The sequence below is a fragment of the Suncus etruscus genome, chromosome 9, assembly GCF_024139225.1.
Source record: "Suncus etruscus isolate mSunEtr1 chromosome 9, mSunEtr1.pri.cur, whole genome shotgun sequence".
Taxonomy (NCBI): domain Eukaryota; kingdom Metazoa; phylum Chordata; class Mammalia; order Eulipotyphla; family Soricidae; genus Suncus; species Suncus etruscus.
The window spans coordinates 85,630,570-85,650,617 of NC_064856.1; the positions used below are offsets into that span (position 1 = coordinate 85,630,570).

Below are 20,048 nucleotides of genomic sequence, written 5' to 3' on the forward strand. Positions count from 1 at the left end.
ACCCACCATGGGATCTCATTTTAGGAACCTTTGTACCTCCCAGTGAGCAGATTCTGATTCTTTTCTGTCTGAATTTTTTTTAAGGGCTTTATGTTTCATTTATCCTCACTAGGATGGATATTTTCACACAGAACTGAGGGTGAATTTAAAATATCTGCACTTTTGACCAAGAAGAGCATGAGTTCTTCCTGCTTTTGTTCTGTAAAATGTTCTATGATTAATCATAAATGGTACATTGCTCTAACATTTTTTGGAATTTATCCCAGGACATAAACATATTAAGATTGGTGCATCCTTACAATTTCTCTGTGAATAAATACAATTCTGGGTACGGAATGTGCATTGTTCTGGGATATTGCTTCAAATAAACTTTAAAATTTTCAGTATATCCTTTTCCTCCCTTCATTTCTGTTATTGTGTCCAGGACTGCACACTTGGCTGCAGTGCTCACACACAAGATTGCAGTGTGCAGGAAATTACATACATTACATATGGCATTTGTGGCCCCAAATGACATTATACTGGGATTATACACAGTAAAGTGGGACAATCTAGGGATTGAACTCAAAACACTAAGTCTGAAAGCATGAATGCTACCATTGAGATCCATTCTCAGACCCCAGGTTAACTTTTATCGAAGAACTTTGCTACCTTGTCTTCTTTTATTGGGGGCAACAGTATTTAGGGAAGGCACTCTGCAAAAGAAATATGCTGGATTTTTGATGGACACTGTAGAGACCATATCCAGGGGCCCTATATCCTTTCAGATGCTCAACTCCCTCATGTATCTGCTGAGTGGTGGTACCAGGGGACTATTCTTGGGTATGGGCACCATCATGGCATAAGAATAATTTACAGACTTTTGCCCATCCCATAGATGTCTGAACTTTCTGCTACATAAATAAGGAAGAAGAAAAGTCCAATACCAGTCCTTTCAGGTGACATTTATATTCCCTGGTATACAGGGGTCCCACTGAGTTTGGGAGTTCAATTGAAAACATTCCCCCTGGACTTCTCTTTCCTATATTTCTCACATCACCCTCTTATCCCTCACTGTATGACCCAAGAATTATTTATTTCATTAAATTATTAGGGCCCAATGGTTTGCCAGGGTTAGTTTTTAAGGGAAGTAACCCTAGACACTCTTGCTCTTTCTTTAGGTCTGGACATCAGAATCATTGGTGTCTTCCAGAGTATATTTTGGAAGCTAAGGCTAAATGCCTAGGAGATAATGGGACCTTTAAAAGAGGGATCTTAAGTACTCTATGCTTTTGAGCATAAGGAGAGTTGTAGAATGAAGGAAGTTCAAAAGGAAAGCAACTAGAAAGGCCAGACATTATCAGAGAATCCCTAGTGTCTACAGATAGTCTCAGGCTCCAGACTAACCAATGAAATGGTCTCTGAATGAAATGTGTAATACTAGAAGCTACCACCCAGAATGCTCTCTGAGAATTTTACGCTGTCTGTGTTAAGCTGGGGAACTCTTTAACTATTTTGGGGCACACAGTCAACAATTCCTAAAATGGACTTTCTCAGTAGCCTGAATTGTGGGTCTTATAGTTAAATTTCAGTAACTTAAAGCAAATAGTGTTTCTCCTGTTCTCCAATCTGATAGGCATACTAAAAGATACATTCAATATAAGTTAAATAGCTGAGATGACTATGTACAGGTCTATGTGAAATGGTCACAGTGGTAGAGAGTTAAGGAGCATAAATGGGTGGTATAAAGACATATTTAGAAATATATTATTCCATAAATACTAATAATTCCACTTCTTTATGTGCCCCATGTCAAATATGACATGTCTATAATTTTTATCCCTACTTAAGTTCCACTTCCATTACTCTCTATCATCAAAATTAGGATGCAGATCCCAGAAAAGTAACAAGAACAACCAATAAAAATCTCACATATCTTCTTCTATGACATTACATTCCACTAACATATCTTTATCCACAAAAGCATCTTTCTTTTCTTCTCCCCTCCCTCTACTCCTCTTTCTTCCTCTCCTTTCTTCTTTCTTCTCATTTCCTCTCCTCTTTTCTTTCCTTTCTTTATTTTTTGGGCCAAACCAAAGCTGTTCTCAAGAATTATTGTGCTCTGTGTTTTGTCATTTCCCATAGTGCTCAGAGGACCTTTTGGATGAGGGCTCAAATCCAAACCTTCTACATGCAAATATGCCCCCAACCTGTTGAACTAGCTCAATCCTCAGTTTAGAATTTTAATATGATGCTTTAATAGAATTTTCATATCAATTTTAATATGATGACCCCACAGATATGCATAATTCTATTTTTGCCTTGGTTTCAAAACCATAAGTTAAAAGTTGTAGATAATATCTTTAAAAAGTCTCCTGGAACCGAAGAATCCAACTGCTGCTTTGCTTTTAGAAAGTCTGTCTCCAGGGAGAAACACAGGGACAGTTCTGTTGGTTATTGACTTTATTGATTAACATTCTTGCCTTAAGCATCTATTTATTTAATATTTCCTCTTATTTAGTATAATAAAGCAGTGACAAATGTGTTACTGTATGTTTAACATGGAAATGTTTAATGTAAATGAAGAAATAGATATGCTGTCACTTAGGGCATATTGTTCTAGAGTCCTTGAAATATCTAAAGGCACTATTTAGTTTCATTTAAATATTTATTTAAAATGGTTTGAAGTCTTTCTCCTAATTATTCAATCACAGTGTTTAGATTAGTGGAAATTGTATATATTCACATATTTATATCTGACACTAATCACATGAATACATACACATATACCTTCATTTTTAATGGCATTCTTTGCTCCTAAATTTAAATCAGAACATCAAACCTTAACAAAAAAATGACATAAAAGAAGCTAATTGGGCTGTAAGTTTACCTGCATGGGTTGTGGGATCTGAACAAATACTAGTCAACTGCAGCAGTTGGCAAAGTCTGGGTTGCAACAAGTCTTTCACTAGGTACAGTAATTTATACTGCTCAACCTATAGTCTAAAATAAAATCATCTTTTTTCATTGTAATTTTAAAATGGACAGCATTTGTATCTCTAGGTGAACTTGGGTTCACTTCCATTTAACAGGAAGTATGATGCCAGGAAATTCAGAATCAAAAACATTTGAGGCTATTGCAAGTTCATAAATTAAAACAGAATTTTATTCCCTCAATCTATCAAGTATACTCATCTTGCTTATTTTTATGTTGTTACTAAATAATTTTTCCCTTTTAATTATTTTTATTTACATCCTTGTTTTGCTCATTTACAACTTGCTTGCTTCACAAATGATTTGATGTCACTGGCAAATTTCACATTAAAAATAATAAAATTTGGGGCCAGAGAGATAGCATGGAGGTAAGGCATTTGCCTTTCATGCAGAAGGACGGTGGTTCGAAACCCGGCATCCCATATGGTCCCCTGTGCCTGCCAGGGGTGATTTCTGAGCATGGAGCCAGGAGTAACCCCTGAGCACTGCCGGGTGTGACCCAAAAACCAAAAACCAAAAAAATAAATTTAAAAAAAATAAATAAATAAAATAAAAATTTTTATAATATTTTCTAATTAGTTAATGAAACATTCAATGTAACCAGAAAGCTATCCGAACAAAAAACTAGACTCAGAATACTATCCTGTCTTTTTTAAAAGGACCTGAATTTCAGAACTGTGACATTATCTAAGAATTCCGCCAAAGAAAACAGATCCAAAGTCAACAAAATTCATTATCTCAATATCTAGATGGGGGAGGGGTCGCTGGAAGGGTAGATGGTGTTAGAACATTTAGCAAATTCTTGGAATCCATCCATTTTCACTCACCAGCAAAATCAAGACTACAATTTGTGACAGACTGAAGGCTTTGTTTAGAAAACGGCATTAACTTTTTATCAGCACTTTATTCATTCTAAGAACCTGATTTAAACAAGAACCCAACACACAAAAACAATGATTGAATAGTTCTCATCTGTTTTTTTGTTTTTGTTTGTTTTTGTTTTTGTTTTTGTTTTTTGTTTTTGGGCCACACTCGGCGATGCTCAGGGATTACTCCTGGCTTTCTGCTCAGAAATAGCTCCTGGCAGGCACGGGGGACCATATGGGACACCGGGATTCGAACCAACCACCTTTGGTCCTGGATCGGCTGCTTGCAAGGCAAATGCCGCTGTGCCATCTCTCCGGGCCCGAATGGTTCTCATCTCGACCTGCCTTTTTTTCCTGTTCAGCTGATACTTGAGTTTGGTGCTTATGGACCAAACCAACATCTTTTTCTTTCATCAGAGGTCTTCCCCCCAACCAGCAATCTCAATAAGAAAACCCCGTTTTATCCCTTTCCAGCCAATGAATGGAATCCTGTTCTCTGACTGGCACCCCTTTCTGCCCTCCCAGTGAGTTTTCCTGAGTTTTCCTCTGTGGTGTGAATGAGAGAGTATCCATGTGAGATTATACTTGGATTGCACACACTGCTATTTATTCATCTGGCAGCAATTTGGAGATTGAGGCGTACAATTAGCTATTTGATCTTAATCAGTATTGTCCTTGGCCCCCAGTACACTGTGTCTTTCGGATACCACTTTTCTGAAGTATGCATGGCCTACTTAATTAGATAGCTAAAACCTTGCCTTGCCTAGGGAGGCAGGTCAATTTTGAAAACTCTTTGTAAAGTCCTGCTCATTTGGCTTTTGTTCAAAGCAAGCTGAAACATTTTACTAAAGTAAAGTAGACAGGAACTGTCAGTTTTTTATCTAGCCTCTACCTAGCAGATCTGCTTGGGAATTGCCCCAAATCTCAGAGTTGTGAGTCAGCTCTTAGGTATAAAGAGGCAAGTAAGTAATACTACTCAGTCACAGGGGAAATGGTTCCCTGTGGCATTCATAGTCAACTTTTCCAAATATAAATAATGCTCACCATGACAATGGTCTGAATGATTTTATCCATTTAGACTTGGGAATAAAGACAATGACCAGAAGACTCCTGAGTTTCTGTACATGGTAGAGCCTCAAGAGATTTTTACTAATCTCATCACCATTGAGTATCGCTCAACCTTTAATTACTCTTATCTTATTGTCACCATCACCAAAGACATTCCCACAGTTCCCACCAAGAACTGTGCATCAGGTGGCATTATCCTCTGTGTCAAAATACTAGCCAACAACCAGCCAACTAAATGAACAGAAAACATTCCAGACTGAAAATTTCTTTTTGCAAATGGAAGAAGAACATAGTTTCTAGTTGCTCCAGTGCTTTATTCATATATATATATATATATATATGTAAATATTAAGCAGGATGAATCTGTAGAGCAGGTTGAGAATATTATCTACCTTATTTGGATGTTGTGATAACTGACAAAAGCACACCCTTGCCTGTCTTTGAAACAGAGAAAGTGATAATTTGCTCTATTGTATATCTGGGCACCAAAGAATATGAATGCCTTGAGTTTAGAGGCAGCTTTGCTCTTCTAAATTAATACTAATAGGTAGCAAATGCCTCACAAAGTGGAACTGGTGTGGGGATGTCTATAGCCTCTACCAAAGAGCAGGGGGGTCTTTACAAGGTTTGTGATGGCAGAGAAGTTGGCTTTCATTGAGAGTTAATTTTTCTTGGCTTTATGTTTTTCTACTCTGCATTCTCCAGGTCTTCCTTTCATGGGAAAACAACCCATCCTGTTTTTAACCAGAATCAAAGTGCAATCTTCACCTTGCCCTAAGTTTAACCTTAGTCAAACTCATCTATCAAAGCCAAATTCAAGAAGTTTGACAAAGTACAGGCAACTGGAAACAGATTCTTGGTTAAAAAAAAAAAAAAACACCAAAATCCAACAATTGTGCTGGCCTTTTCTACACTGATGGACACTCCAACCCTCATTTCTTGGGAGATAGCCAAGTGGAAAGCTATTGTTGGTTCTCCTGTCCTCTTACTATTTGGTTGCCATGCAGTCCATAATAAAAATGATTGCTGGCTACCATAATGCCACATTCTCTGCCAATTTCCAGGCATCCTTCCCTGAGTACAACATAGAAATGCTTTGGATATGTGGCCACAAGTCTAGGGAATCTAGGATGGTTAATGAACTGAATCAATAAAATCACAGGTTTCCCATAAGGAATAACACAAAGGAAAAGAAAATTGCTCCTTCAAAATTATAAAAACAGTCAAATAGCTTCCTAACTCTATAGGAGCAATTTTTATTATGATGGTTTTTACTTTTCAAATCTTAATCCAAATGAAATACAGCTCTCAAATTATGCCCAGAAGGACATTAGATATTCATTTACACAGTGGTAAGTCAAGGAGGAGAAGGAAGGCTAAAGATAAAAAAAAGTGGAGTAGTCAATGGTCTGCCATTCCAAATGATCTTTGGAAAATCCATACTGCTCAGAAGATTGTAGTTTACTGTGTACCTATATATACTAACCTTGGATTCTTCAGGCCCATTTTCTATGGAATTTTTCCTAAACCTCCTCAAGTGAGAGTGATTTTTTTTATATTTTTTTGTTTTTAACCCTCTAATAAAATACATTTAGGGATTCCCTAAAAGTTCACTCCTCCATCTGACTACCAAGAAATTCCAGATAGCCCACCAAATTAAATATGTGATGTTTATTCATAGCACCACATCCAACAATGGTCCAGGCCTGAAAGTTCAGTACATGTGGCTTGCTGGCTGTGCTCAGGGGTACATATGTGCTGGAGATGGACAAGATGCTGAAAATTAAACTCAGAAATTCACACATGCTTGGCATAAGCTCTCCCCCATTATATCCAACATCTACATAAATAAATTTTGGGAAAATCCTATGAGAAAACAAGGGACTTGTAGAATAGGATGATGCTTTGGGAAACATTCTAAAGCTTCCAAATCCAGTTCTTCAGACTTATTTTTTTTTATTTCTAACTGCTCTCTCTGGGGCTATGGCACTCTTCATACATCACCCCCAATGTGAACATATCTCTTAGAACCCAGGATTCCTTGATGCCAATAACACAAGTGATGTCTGCATTAAAGTCAGCTCCTTTCTTCCTTCTTTGCAGGCATAGTACTAGGAGAATTCATATCTGGCAATGATTTAGGGAGAGTGGCCCACTAGAGAAGCACAGAAAGTCAAGGAAGTATTTTCTCACACCCCGAGGTCCCTTTTAAATGGTCAAAACCTGAGTCAGAAATAAAAATTGTGATGGTTTCCTATGAACCACTAATGCCATATTTGGATCATCCTCATTCCATACCCACAAACACTACTGAGAAGTATTATTTTTCCTGGAAATTCTTCAGTGGAGAAATTGAGATTCATAGGAAGTAAATCTGGTTCAAAGTCACCAAGATCTATCTTCTTGAACTCAGGGTGCAGGAGCAAGACTCCAAGGTTCACAATAGGCAAAAACAGGCCTTAAGTGCTATGACTAAAACAGGGACAATTTCATTTTTATAAGACCTCCACTGAGAGAGCTCGGAACAACGTGCTTGGAGCTCACGAATCCCCTAGTCCTTAGCTGATGGGTCTGGGAGGGGGAGCTCTGAAGGCAACCATCGGGGACTCAGCATATTCTCACCACAGCAGCATTAACATTTATAGAAAACACCCCAAGTCGCTAATGACTTATTTTCCTGAGAAAGGCGGTCACTCCTTTGAAGCAGGACTATAAAGTGTGCTTCTCAGGCCACCTCTTTTTTTTTTTTTTTCCTGATCCTTGGGATAGACTAGCAGGAACCCTTCTGATGCTCCTGAACCCCAATGAACCCCGAGTCACCATTCTTCTCTAATTGGGGGAAGCCGATTTGTTTTGTTCAAAGGCGCGTCAGAGTCTGCAGTGGGAGCATTGTAGCCCAAGATTCAGTCCATTTCATCGTCCTTCATTAAGATGCAGGGGGGCAAACCCAGGCATCGTCAACTGGGCCAGAGGAACAAAGGCAACATGGAAATTGGGGCAGGCAATGAATCCCTCCCTCTCCACTTTTTCAAAACAGGATTCCAACCATTTACTGGAGAACTTATTGTATCCTTGTGTCCCATACAAAGAAACAGGAAACTTCAGAGGAAAAAGGGGGCCCCTGTTTCTTACATGGTGGCCTGGGGAGGTCGGAGTGGCTGGGGGTGTTGTCAGGAGACTAGCCTGGCAAAGCTGAGGAGGGGCCTCTTTCTTGCTTGCTTGCTTTCAGAGGAGGTCACCTGCAAACAGAGGACTAACTTTCATCCCAGGGAGACAGTCCAGAGAGAGGCCAGGGGTAGACTCCACTCTTTCCAAGAGAACAAGACAAACCTCCCCTCTACATCTGAAAGGGCAGACTCCCCTCAAACCCATGGAATGCCTTTGAAAAGAAGTCTGCTTCCAGCTTGTCAAGAATAAACCTAGTTTCTGAATGGCATGTCCTTGTTTTGCAGACTTGTATTCATAACAGATCATCAAGAGAAGTGGAAAATCTTTCTACAGACCACTCTGGAACTACACAAAGTCCTCAAAAGGTGAATTCTTTATACACATGAAACTAACAATTAAACGTCTAAGAAAGTATCTTAAATAAAACTCTACATGTGAGCCAGGAAATAGCTATTAGAACATTCATTACAGCTTTCAAAGTAATGGCAAATAATAAACTTCATTTTTTATGTTTTAAGAATTTACTCTGGAAAAGGAATTGGATAAATACACCATTGATAATCATATGTACATCTGTACAATGAAATATTCAGCAACCATCATTTCAAATGAGGTAGTTCAACAAATACTGACCTTAAAAAAATTGGGATATGAATGCAGAAAACAAATTGAGGTCCCATATGTATTCCCTAATCCACTTTTGTTTAAACAGAATATTCTCATTTTTGATAGACTGACATTTGGACCAGATCTCATTATTATGTGGCTGCCCTGGATCACAGTTAAATAACTCTCCATACGCCAATCTCAGTAGCAGTATGTCTCTCCAATAATGGCATAGAGACAATTACCAAGTGTCCCTTGGTGGTAGGAGTTGGAGCAAGATCACACAAAGTAGCCACTAGTTTAATACTTGGGCACTGATTTAATACTAGTTTAATATTTAGACAACTATATTTATTGTCTATAAAAAATATCTGGAAGGATTATAAGGTGTGAGCAATACCACTACTGGAAAGTAAAATCGTGGTTCTCTTTTATTTTATGCAACTCTACTTGCTGACTATTTCACAAGTATGTGTGTTTCTCCAGTAATTAAGCAAAAAATCCATTTCTGTTTTGCTCCTACACAAAGACATTCTCAAAAAAAAAAATAATAAAGAAAGGAAAGAAGGGAGTAGATCCCAAGAGATTGGCATGATAGAATTATCTGTGGAAGAGTGACGAGTGAGCCTTCTGGGAGAGATCTTTGTGACGATTCCTAATGAGACACATGGTATAAACAGAGCACAGCAATCAATCTTGTAAAAGTCTTGTAAAGTCTTACTGAACTGTGGCAAGAAGGTGCATCAAAGTGTTGGGCTGGTGGCACAAAAAGAAAGAAATCTTGAGGTGTGGTTTGGAAATAAGAACCATGTTTATATTCTTTTTCATTAAGCTTATTTTGTCTTGCCTTTTTTTTCCCTAGGTAGAATAGCAATGCTGAGAAGTTCATTTTGGACTCATAAAATATTCTTAATAGTTCTAGTCACAACTTTTGGACCAATTTCTTCCCTGCACCCAACCTTACCCCTTCTTACTACAATTGGGACCAATTTTTTTTTTTTGGGGGGGTCACACCCGGCAGCGCTCAGGGGTTACTCCTGGCTCTATGCTCAGAAATTGCTCCTGGCAGGCTCAGGGGACCATATGGAATGCCAGATTTGAACCACCGACCTTCTGATTGCCAGGCAAATGCCTTACCTCTATGCTATCTCTCTGGCCCCAAGGGTCTAATTTCTTAAAGTAACTTTTCACATATTTGATATTTTACTTCTCTCTGATTTTACTCAGTAAATAAAAGTTCTAATACTGTGCAGTTAGTTCATAAAGAAACCAACACTTACTTACTCCTTTTCTTCATTCTTCCCTTTCTCTTCCTTCCTTCCTTCTTCCCTTCTTCTTCCCTTCCTTCTTCCTTCCTTCTTTACTTCCTTCCTTTCTTCTTTCCTTCCTCTTCCTTCCTTCCTTCTTCCCTTCCTCTTCCTTCCTTCCTTCCTCTTTCCTTCCTTCTTTCCTTCCTTTTCCTTCCTCATTCCTTTCTTCTTCCCTTCCTCTGCTTCTCTCCTCCTTCCTTCCTTCTTCCCTTCCTCTTCCTTCCTTCCTTCCTTCCTTCCTACCTTCTTCCTTCTTTCCTTCTCACCTTCCTCTTTCCTTCTTCCTTCCATTCTTCTTCCCTTTATCTTCCTCCTTTCCTTCTTCCCTTCCTTTCCCTTCCTTCCTTTCTACTTCCCTTCCTTCCTTCCTTCCTTCCTTTTTCCCTTCCTTTCTTCCTTTCTTTCCTTCTTTCCTTCCATGAACTTGAACAGACCATTCTAATACCTACAAACAACAGGCCCAAAAAGCTCCCAGACTTCTCTTCCTACCAACTCTGAATGACACCGAGCATCCACTCTGGAGGCACTCACCATTTTCACAACGCTGCCCAGTGTAACCTGCTAAGCAGGCACATCTGTAAGATCCAGTTTGGTCGAGAAGACAAGTGCCATCATGGAAGCAAGGGGATGAGGAACAAGCTAGAAGAGAAAAGCAATATTCATCAGTGCAGCCTAATACTGAGTCAACTTGCTCGAGAATAGAATCTTTCACTGTCAAAGTTCTCTCAAAATGCTTACAACTGGACAAAGAGGTAGTATAGGGTGAAGATGCTTGCTTCACAAAACACCAATTCTGATTTGATTCCTAGCTCTGCAGATCCCAGAAACAGTTCCTGAGCATTGCCAACTGTGGCCTCAATTTCTGGCCCCCTATTCTGACTCAAGTTTTACTTTTTTCAGTGAATTCATGTTATCATTGTCTATGAAACCACTGGATTTTTGAATTTCTAAGAAGTAGGTTTTGCAAGGGCCTTCGGATAAGGTGCTGATTGTACCCTGTGGTGTTGGGGAATCCTCAAACCATTATGGCAGTCTTGGGGTCTCCAGTGCTGCAGCCATTTTTGAGGACTACAAGGAATCAGGAATAGAACCAGGACCAGTTTCATGCAAGACATGTTCGTTAAACCCTGCATTATCTCTTCAGCCTTCTTAATGGAATAGAAGCTATGGCATTTCCTTCTTAATTAGGCCAGAGAAGTGGAATTTATCTAAGGCCACAAGTTTAATATATTAGATATTCCAAATGAACACTCTTCATGATGAGAGGCCAACTGTGTGTTTGTGAGCAAATTCCTATTCCAACCCTCACAACTGTGACCTGAGACATGTAATCTGCATGGGGACCATGGGTTTACTTTCCAGCTTTGGTTCTGAGTAGGCACATCTGAAATATCCTTTATTATTTTCCCTTTTCTCCTCATGGTGTTGGTTACCTCTGAGAGCTGAATCCATGAAGGTTGGACCTTAAGACTGAACAGGGAGAGAGATTGGGTGCACAATACAGAGGTTTGCTGGGACACAGGCATAAAAAATAAAACCTCTTTCCATAGGCTCTTTACCTGTGATCTCCTCAAACACAGCATGGAAGCCATCAAAGTTCTTGGAGCCATCAGAATGGAAGAGGAGATGTAGGGAGGAACCACTACTTCGGATGGGAGCAGGCCTCTCATTGCCACAGAAACGCTTGATGATCTGGCTGTCACTGTTATCCCCGTCACGGATTTCAACATAGTCATATTGGCACATGTAGTCAAACTCCAGGCTCAGCATGATAAACCTGTGGGCATGAAGGATGACAACAGATAACTGGAAAATCCTGGACTCCTGGTATATTCATGGCCAAACAGCAAATGGGTCATAAAAAGTGTTGACCCCACAGGATTAAGGTCAGAGGAGTTCCTTTGAGTGGAAAAATGTGTGTGAGTATATGTGACATATAGTGAGAGAGTGAATATTTATGTGGATATGTATATATATTCCATTCAAAAAAAAATCTATGAACAAAGGGCTAGAGAGATAGTAGTGGGTAAGATGTTCACCCTGCATATAACTGACTTAGATTCAATCCCCAATACCCCATTTGGTCCCCTGAGCTCCAGCAGGATTATTTATTGATTGTAAAGCCAAGAGTATCACCAGGTTTGCCCCCAAATCAAAGAGGGAGTCTGCATATCTGACTCTTCTTGCCAATAACTGTTTGACTAGCTTCAACAAATTTCCTCTGAAAGCTCTATCTAAAGGTAGGCCTCTGTATGCTCCATGATGTGTGCACAATCCTTATTTCTTCTATTTATCTCCTTGACTGGGTGAGCCTGCGTGTGCACTCAGTTAGCTAGTATGTCAAGCCCTGAGGACAAAGCATAGCTGTATTCTGTTCCTGCCTGTTGGTATAGAGCCTGTGACAGCACATGATGTAGAGAGATAGAGATGCTGAGCAAGAACCTTAAGGAATTGACGGATTGTCAATTGGCAGCTCAAGACTGGAAAAGGTCCCTGTTGTAAGAGCTAGTAAAGGCAACAAATCTCTGTGTGCTCTTCTGCTTGATGGAAACAGATGGAACACTGTACAATGATAGAGCATTGTAATTATCCTCAGAGGAGCAATAGCTTTCAACCCAGAGTGGAGATAAGGCAGTAAGCTGCCTATCAGGGCTGCAGACTAGAGTAAGAAAATATGGAATTTAAAAATGCTGGGATGTATCAGAATGACGCTTCAGAGCTCTCAATACCACCACCTATCGAAAGAAGACAATATCTTTGGGGCCAGAGCAGTGGTGTGGAGTAGTAACGTGTCTGCCTTGCCGGTGCTAACCTAGAACGGACAGCAGTTTGATTCCCCGGCATCCCATATGGTCCCCCAAGCCAGGAGTGATTTCTGAGCACATAGCAGGAATAACCCCTGAGTGTCACTGGGTGTGGCCCCAAAAAACCAAAAACAAATAAACAAAAAACAAAAAAGAAGACAATATGTTTTAGCTGCATCCTGAATAAGAAACAAAATATCAAGGGCATATGTGTTCCTGTGTTCATTGTGGCACTGTTTAGGAGAGCCAAAATCTGTAAAAAAAAAAAAAAAAAAAAAAAATCCAAACATACATAAAGAAACATGTGGGAAAATATCAAATATCCAAAGGCAACAGAACCTGATGTTTACCCAATGGAATACTATTCAGAAATAAGAAAGGACAAAAATCATATGGCTGTAATTGGAGAATATCATGCTGAATAAAGTCATCCAGGAAAGAGAAAGTATAAAATAATCTGTCTCACATGTTGTGTATAAAAATTCCATAATGGAAACCACAAATGACCCAAAGAACTAGTCTGCAAAATAAACCTTACCAGGGCAGTGAGATACGGGGATTAGGGAGAGAATGGTGTGGCAAGAAGATGGGGATGGTAGTGATACAGAGGAACTTTGTGAAAATAGTGGGGAGAAATGGACACTTTGGAGACAAGTGTGTGTTAAATTATACCTTGTTTTACTCAAAACAAAGATCATCTCTGGTTTTCTTTTATCTGTTTGTTTACAACTTGGTTTCATACAAAACAAAGATTGTTTTATATATAAATTTGGGTAGTATAGGTTCAGGATAACCTGAGCTATCTGCCCTTATTCTGTTCTTAATCCCCCACCTGGGGTGGTCTCTATACTTAATAAAATGACAGTTCTAATAGCATCTGGTTATGAGGTAGAAGATTGCCAGACTACACGTTTCACCCTCAGCCTGGTCTGGATTATTTCGTGCAGTGATTTCACTTTAGACTCGTTCATCTGAGGTTGGAAATATAGCATGTGAGGTGATTTTACAAGTGTGGTGTTGGAAGATATGCCAAAAATTCTACAATTAATAGTACATAAAAGTGACCAAAATTAATTAAGTAATTTAAAAAGAAAAGATAAAATCATGCAATTTTTTTTTTTTTTTTTGGTTTTTGGGCCACACCCGTTTGATGCTCAGGGGTTACTCCTGGCTATGTGCTCAGAAATCGCCCCTGGCTTGGGGGAACCATATGGGACGCCGGGGGATCGAACCGCGGTCCTTCCTTGGCTAGCGCTTGCAAGGCAGACACCTTACCTCCAGCGCCACCTACCCGGCCCCAAATCATGCAATTTTTTACTGCATGAATGGAATGGGAATTCAACCTGAGTGAATTTAACCAGAAGAAAAAGGCAGATACAGAATGATATCTTTCATGTACAGATGTAAAGAAGCATATTAGGAAATATAAAGTGTCCAAAGGCAACAGAACCTTAGAACTTATCTACAAAACTAAGTGCAGCACGAGAGGGAGAAGGTGGGAGAAGAGTTTTTCATGGGTGATCCCAAGACAACAGTAGATGGAAGTGGACCCTGGTGAAGGCTGTGGGATCGGAATGTTGAATACATGAAATTCTATCATTAATAGAATTTTAAATCATAGTAACTAAAATATTTTGGGTTTCAAGGTCCCACCTGACAATATTGAGGGGTCAGAGATTACTTCAGGCTCTGCACTCAGGAATAACCTCCTAATGTCCTTGGGGGACCATATGAAATGACAGAGATAGAACCCAGCCTGGCCGTGCAAAGGCAATAGCCCTGCCAACTAGCTGTTGCTATCTCTTTATCTTCTAAATGAATATTTTTAAAACAAGATTGAACATAATATTTTCACTAAACTGATGATGCATGAAATTGATTCTTAAAAGTGGTAATAAAAAACTGTGTTTTATCTGTGGAAAAGAAGAAAAAGAAACTGATGATATCTTCCAGAATATTTTTCAGAGGATATCTGACTATCTTATGTAACTCCTCCATCTTATAAAGTGGTAGAAGTTACAGGTAGATAGGAGATAACTACCTTGAAGACTAAGTGGAGGGCTCTTTGGACCATTGGACTAAAACAAGAATCCTGAACCATTATCATAATTAATAAATTTTAAATGCTCTCAAAGATCTTACTTAAAAAAGGGAGGGGGTGGAAAGAGAGTACAGCAAGTAGGGTGCTTGTTTTTCATTAGATCAACCTGAATTTGATCCCTGCACTCCATATAGTCTCCCAAGTGTATCACCAGGAATGAGCCATAAGATTTGAGCACTGCTGGGGCCGGAGTAGTGGTGCAGCAGTAGGGCATTTGGCTTGCCGTGCTAACCTAGAAAGGACCGTGGTTTGATCCCCTGGCATCCCATATGTTCCCCCAAGCCAGGAGTGATTTCTGAGTGTATAGCCAGGAGTAACCCCTGAGCATCACTGGATGTGTCCCCCCCCCAAAGAATAATAATAAAAAAATGAAAAACAATAAAAAGATTTGAGCACTGCTGAGTGTGGTCCATAAACAAGAACCAAATCACAGAGGAAAACCAATGCTCATTAGAAAAAATATTCTCTAAGAATCATATCTACCAGTACTTAGGTTTGTGATGCTTGGTGTCCATCAGGCACATTTCCAGAGTCTGGCTCCCACTGGGGCCACAGCTGGTGATCCACAGCCTCTGGCCTTGCAGTACAGGACTTAGACTCAAAACTTAACACATACTACACAAGGCACTATACCGCTTGTGTTAAACTTCTGATCCTTATTTATAAAATTGTTACCACAAAAGCTTTTGGGCCATCACTTCTATGGATCCCACTCTTTATAACATATTCTATTTAACATTTCAAAAGATGCCTGACTTCACATTCAAGGTAATCATGACCTTTAGAAATCTATCTTCTCAGGGTTCTGGGATTTTTTTTTTTTTTTTGAGAAAACAGGAGGCCAGGACACTGCCCACTGGTCTCTGAAACTTAAAGGGACTGCAGCATTTGTATGGACAACATGGAGTAGCAACCCACTCCTTGAGCACCCCTGGGATTCAGACTGGGTTGGGGCAGGCATTATTCCAGATTCTAAAGTGATAGTGGGAAGCCAAGCTAGCAGGGCCTGCTTTTACCAAGTCAATAGTGGTAGTAGGAGTGGGATCAATTTTGTTCCTTTTTAAATAACAAATTATGAAACTTACTACTTAAACAATAATCTTTATAATATATTGCATTGAATAAGTGAAATTATAATATTTTATTATATTATTGTATAATATATCATAATTAATATATTATATCTGTCAATATAATATTATATATTAATATATTTATCATTAATTAATAAATATATTCCTAAATAATATATCGGTATATGTAATATTAAAATACATAATAATATTATACAATATATTATAATAATAATACATATTATTAATTTGAGGATGCTCAGAAGTTATTTACTCCCAGCTTCTAGCTCCTTGATCACTATTAATAGTGCTCAGAGGCCCATGGAGTGCCAGTAATAGAATCAAGTGTTCTTGCCCTTGTCAAAGTAAAGCATATGCTTCAAGTCCATTGATTCATATTCTCTAAATATGCATATACATATATACATATATATATATAATGTTTCTGGGATACTCCTGGTATTGCTCAAGACTTTTTTCTGGCTATGTATTCAGGGATAACTCTTGGCAAGGCTTGGGGGACCATATGGGGTACCAGTGATTGAACTCAGGTGAGCTATAATCAAGTGCCTTACCTACTGTGCTATCTCTCTGGCCCCAGATTTAAGGGGGGGACATAAAAGGGCTGTACCTAGTAGTGTCCAGGAGCCTGAGGTTACTCCTTATAGAGCTCAGCCCAGCATAGCTAGTGCTGGTACTCTGTGCTATGAATCAAAATCAAGATCTCAAATCCTCAAAGCATGTTCTTTAGATTTTTTTATTTTTATTGAGACCAATGTGAATTATAAGTCTTTCACAGTTATATTTAAGGTACATAGTGGCAGTGAATTAGGGCAATTTCCATCACCAGTGTTGACCTCCCTCTGCCACTGTTCCCAGCATGCATTCCATACCTCAACCCTAAGCCCCTTGGACTGCTAGTGTAAAAGGTCCCTTTTATGTATAGCTTGTTGTAGTTTGGGTCTCGTGATTCTATTGTTGTTGGCTTTGGTAGGGTGTTTAGGTCTGATTATTTTTTTATTTTCACTAAATTCTCATGAGACTGCTTTGCCCCTGGTACCATCCACTTTTTTTTTCAATTTGTAGGAAGCAATAGAAATATGAGGCCAAACAAAATGATTCATGTTCTATGGTTCTGTTACAAAAAAACATAATAAAGAAATCTGGCAGGAGCCTCTACCTGACCAGGGAGTTTGAGTTTTTTACACAACATCGTGTGAGAGGATCTCTCTTTAGACTTGAAATCTGGGCAGACTCTTAAATGATGAGATGGAGTAAGTCAAAGGAAGGTGCCAGGAGGAACACGTCAAGCAGAAGAATTAATAAGTTCAAAGGTACTGAGGCAATAGTACAAAGCTTGAAATGAGCTAGAAAAAAGTCAGGGTGCTTCCGAATAGGGAGAAAGAGAGAATTGCTGCCATGAGGTAGGCAAGGCGACTAGCAGCTAGGGGGTGCAGAATGAGAAGTATAGGTATTATTTCAAGTTTGAGAGATAGCCAGTGAAACTTTCACCAACACAAGAATAACCTGATTTAGAGTTATTCAAGCCACCCTAGAAAATGATCTCAGAGAGCTGCCACAAATAGATTCAGGGAGGGGCCAGAGTAATAGCACAGAGGGTGGGCATTTGCCTTGCACATGGCTGACCCAGGACAGGCCTAGGTTTGATCCCCAGCATCCCAAATGACTCCTCAAGCCTGTCAGGAGCTATTTCTGAGCACAGAGCCAGGAGTAACCCCTTAATGCTACCAGGTGTGGCAAAAAAGAAAAGAAAAGAAAAAAAAAAGATCAAGAGAAACAACTTAGGAATCAGAAGAATCCAGCATGAAGAAGGCAGCAGTTTGGAGTCTATCTGTTGTGGAAGACCACACTGTGGATCAACTAGAAGCAAGAAAATATATTTTGTCATGACTAGACTAGAAAGTAGAGGAAAAAGGATCATCAGTGATGACTTCCCACTGTGGAGATGACCATTGTTTACATGCTTTAGGGCAGGGATCTCAAACTCAATTTACCTGGGGGCCGCAGGAGGCAAAGTCGGGGTAATCCTTGAGTGCAAAGTCAGTAATAAGCCTTGAACATTGAGGGGTGTGACCCAAACAATTAAAACAAAACAAAACAAAAAAAAAGATTCCTCTAGGGCAGGGCCACAAAATGTTGTATGGAGGGCCACAAACGGCCCGTGGGCCACGAGTTTGAGACCCCTGCTTTAGGGTGTTCTATCATTATTGTGATCTCTGACTAGGAGGTCTGAAATGATCATATTTCAGAAATAGGAAAGAAATGTATAGACCTAGTCATGGATTCCTTAGTGATGGGAATGTTGCAAGAAATGTGTCACTGGCTGAGTCCTTTGTTGAACAAGTGTCAAGGAGTAGAATGACATGGATTAGAGCTTTGTACATATAAGCTATATGGCATAATCCAATATTATCACCATCAAAAGAGTCTATTATTGATAAAACTCAATTAATTGATTTTTTCCTGGTTTGGTTTGGGGGGGGTCACATCCAGTAGTTCCTAGGGTGTCTTCTTGGCTCTGCATTCAAGGATCATTTCTGAGGAAACTTGAAAAACCATATGGAGTGGAACCTGGGTCAATTGTATTCAAGACAAGTGCCTTACCTGCTGTACTATTTCTCCAGCCCCATGTTTGTTTGTCTGTTTGTTTTTTCAGTTAAGTGAGCCATGTCTTGTTTCTCTGGTCCTACTTCAGGCCTTCCCCTGGGCAAGTAAAGTACTTACCAATCCTTCCAACATCAGCATTTGGGGATAGGGAACTTCCCTAGCAACCTGGATCTGAAAGAAGTTCTCTAGAGTGTCTTAGTGCAGGGCTTCTCGACCTTTATACAACTGTGGTATCCTTTCCACCTTGCTTCCTCTGTCTTATTGTTGCCCCCTGAAACATAGTCTCATACCATGTTTTCACTTAAATATTTTTTACCTGTGCTCTTTTTGGAATACTCTTGGACCCACAGTCCCTCATGTGGCTGCATTACAGAACAATTATTCCTGGTCTGTTATAATGAGATATTGACATTTAATACCTGCCTTAGGGATGACTAAAAGACTCAACCTGAATGACACATCAGACTAGTGTGTTCCTTTACTGCTCCTGAGTTAACCTAGGAAGGAAGGCTCATTATTTAATAAAAAGAAATTTGTTTTGCTCCAATGCAGGATAGCCATCTTTCCTTCCTGAGAACAGAAAGACATTTGAGGTTCTAGGTTGGCATGTGAAAATACTTGGATGTATTGATCCATACAGAAAATACTTTAAGTCCCTATCAATGAACATCAAATATTTCCGTCACCATTCACAGTAGAAAATGGAAGGGTTAATTATTTCTAAGTATGTCCTAAGAAATCTCAGGAGTAACCAAGCCACTGTGTCACCCAGCAGATGCAAAAGAGAACTTTTTCCAAAATGAGAAAGGAGAGGCAGCAAGAAAGAAAACACTTCTTTTCAACATCTATCCTTGAACAATGTCTGGTGAAAAAAAAATGATGGTAGGTAGGTTGATAATATGTATAGATCATATAATGCAGCAATGAAAATTTCATAAACAGGAGAGTCTTTTGCAACTTACCTGGGCCTATTAGTTGATCTGTGGCATAAATTAAACATTCTTATTAAGTAACCCAAATTTCTATAAAAAGAAACAGCTTCTCTTCTATGCAAGTAAGGGAATTGGTTATTTGTTGTTAAAGTGGATGCTCTTTTCTGAGGATAGCAGAAAGGAACTTGACAAGTATAACTCCCAACCAAGAATATAAATTACATAAAGGTTATACCTATACCGTGATTTTTAACAAAATTATTTTAACCCTCTTATAGAACTTAATTCACTACATACCTTTTATTTCACCTTGTTATATCTCACTGCCTTTTACAAATATTCCATTGTTGACAAATCAAAGGTTTGTGGCAACATTGCATTAAGCAAATCTAATGGCACCATCTCCAACAGTGAACACTCACTTCCTGTCTCTGTCACTGAGGTAGAAAGAAGCCTTATAGTTTTAGGTGTCATGCTATTGTACACTTGATTATTGAATTATGTAACCATAACTATTTC

At 39.2% G+C, this 20,048-nt stretch overlaps 1 protein-coding gene across 1 annotated transcript in view; it reads right to left on the bottom strand.

Moving 5' to 3' along the window:
- Positions 1-20,048, bottom strand: part of PAMR1 (peptidase domain containing associated with muscle regeneration 1) — a 97,654-nt gene that overhangs the window by 17,235 nt on the left and 60,371 nt on the right. The window contains exons 5-6 of the mRNA XM_049779979.1: positions 11,551-11,768; positions 10,523-10,630 (exon numbers count right to left, since the gene is read on the bottom strand). Coding sequence (XP_049635936.1) covers positions 10,523-10,630; positions 11,551-11,768 — 326 coding nt within the window. The remainder of the gene's footprint in view (positions 1-10,522; positions 10,631-11,550; positions 11,769-20,048) is intronic.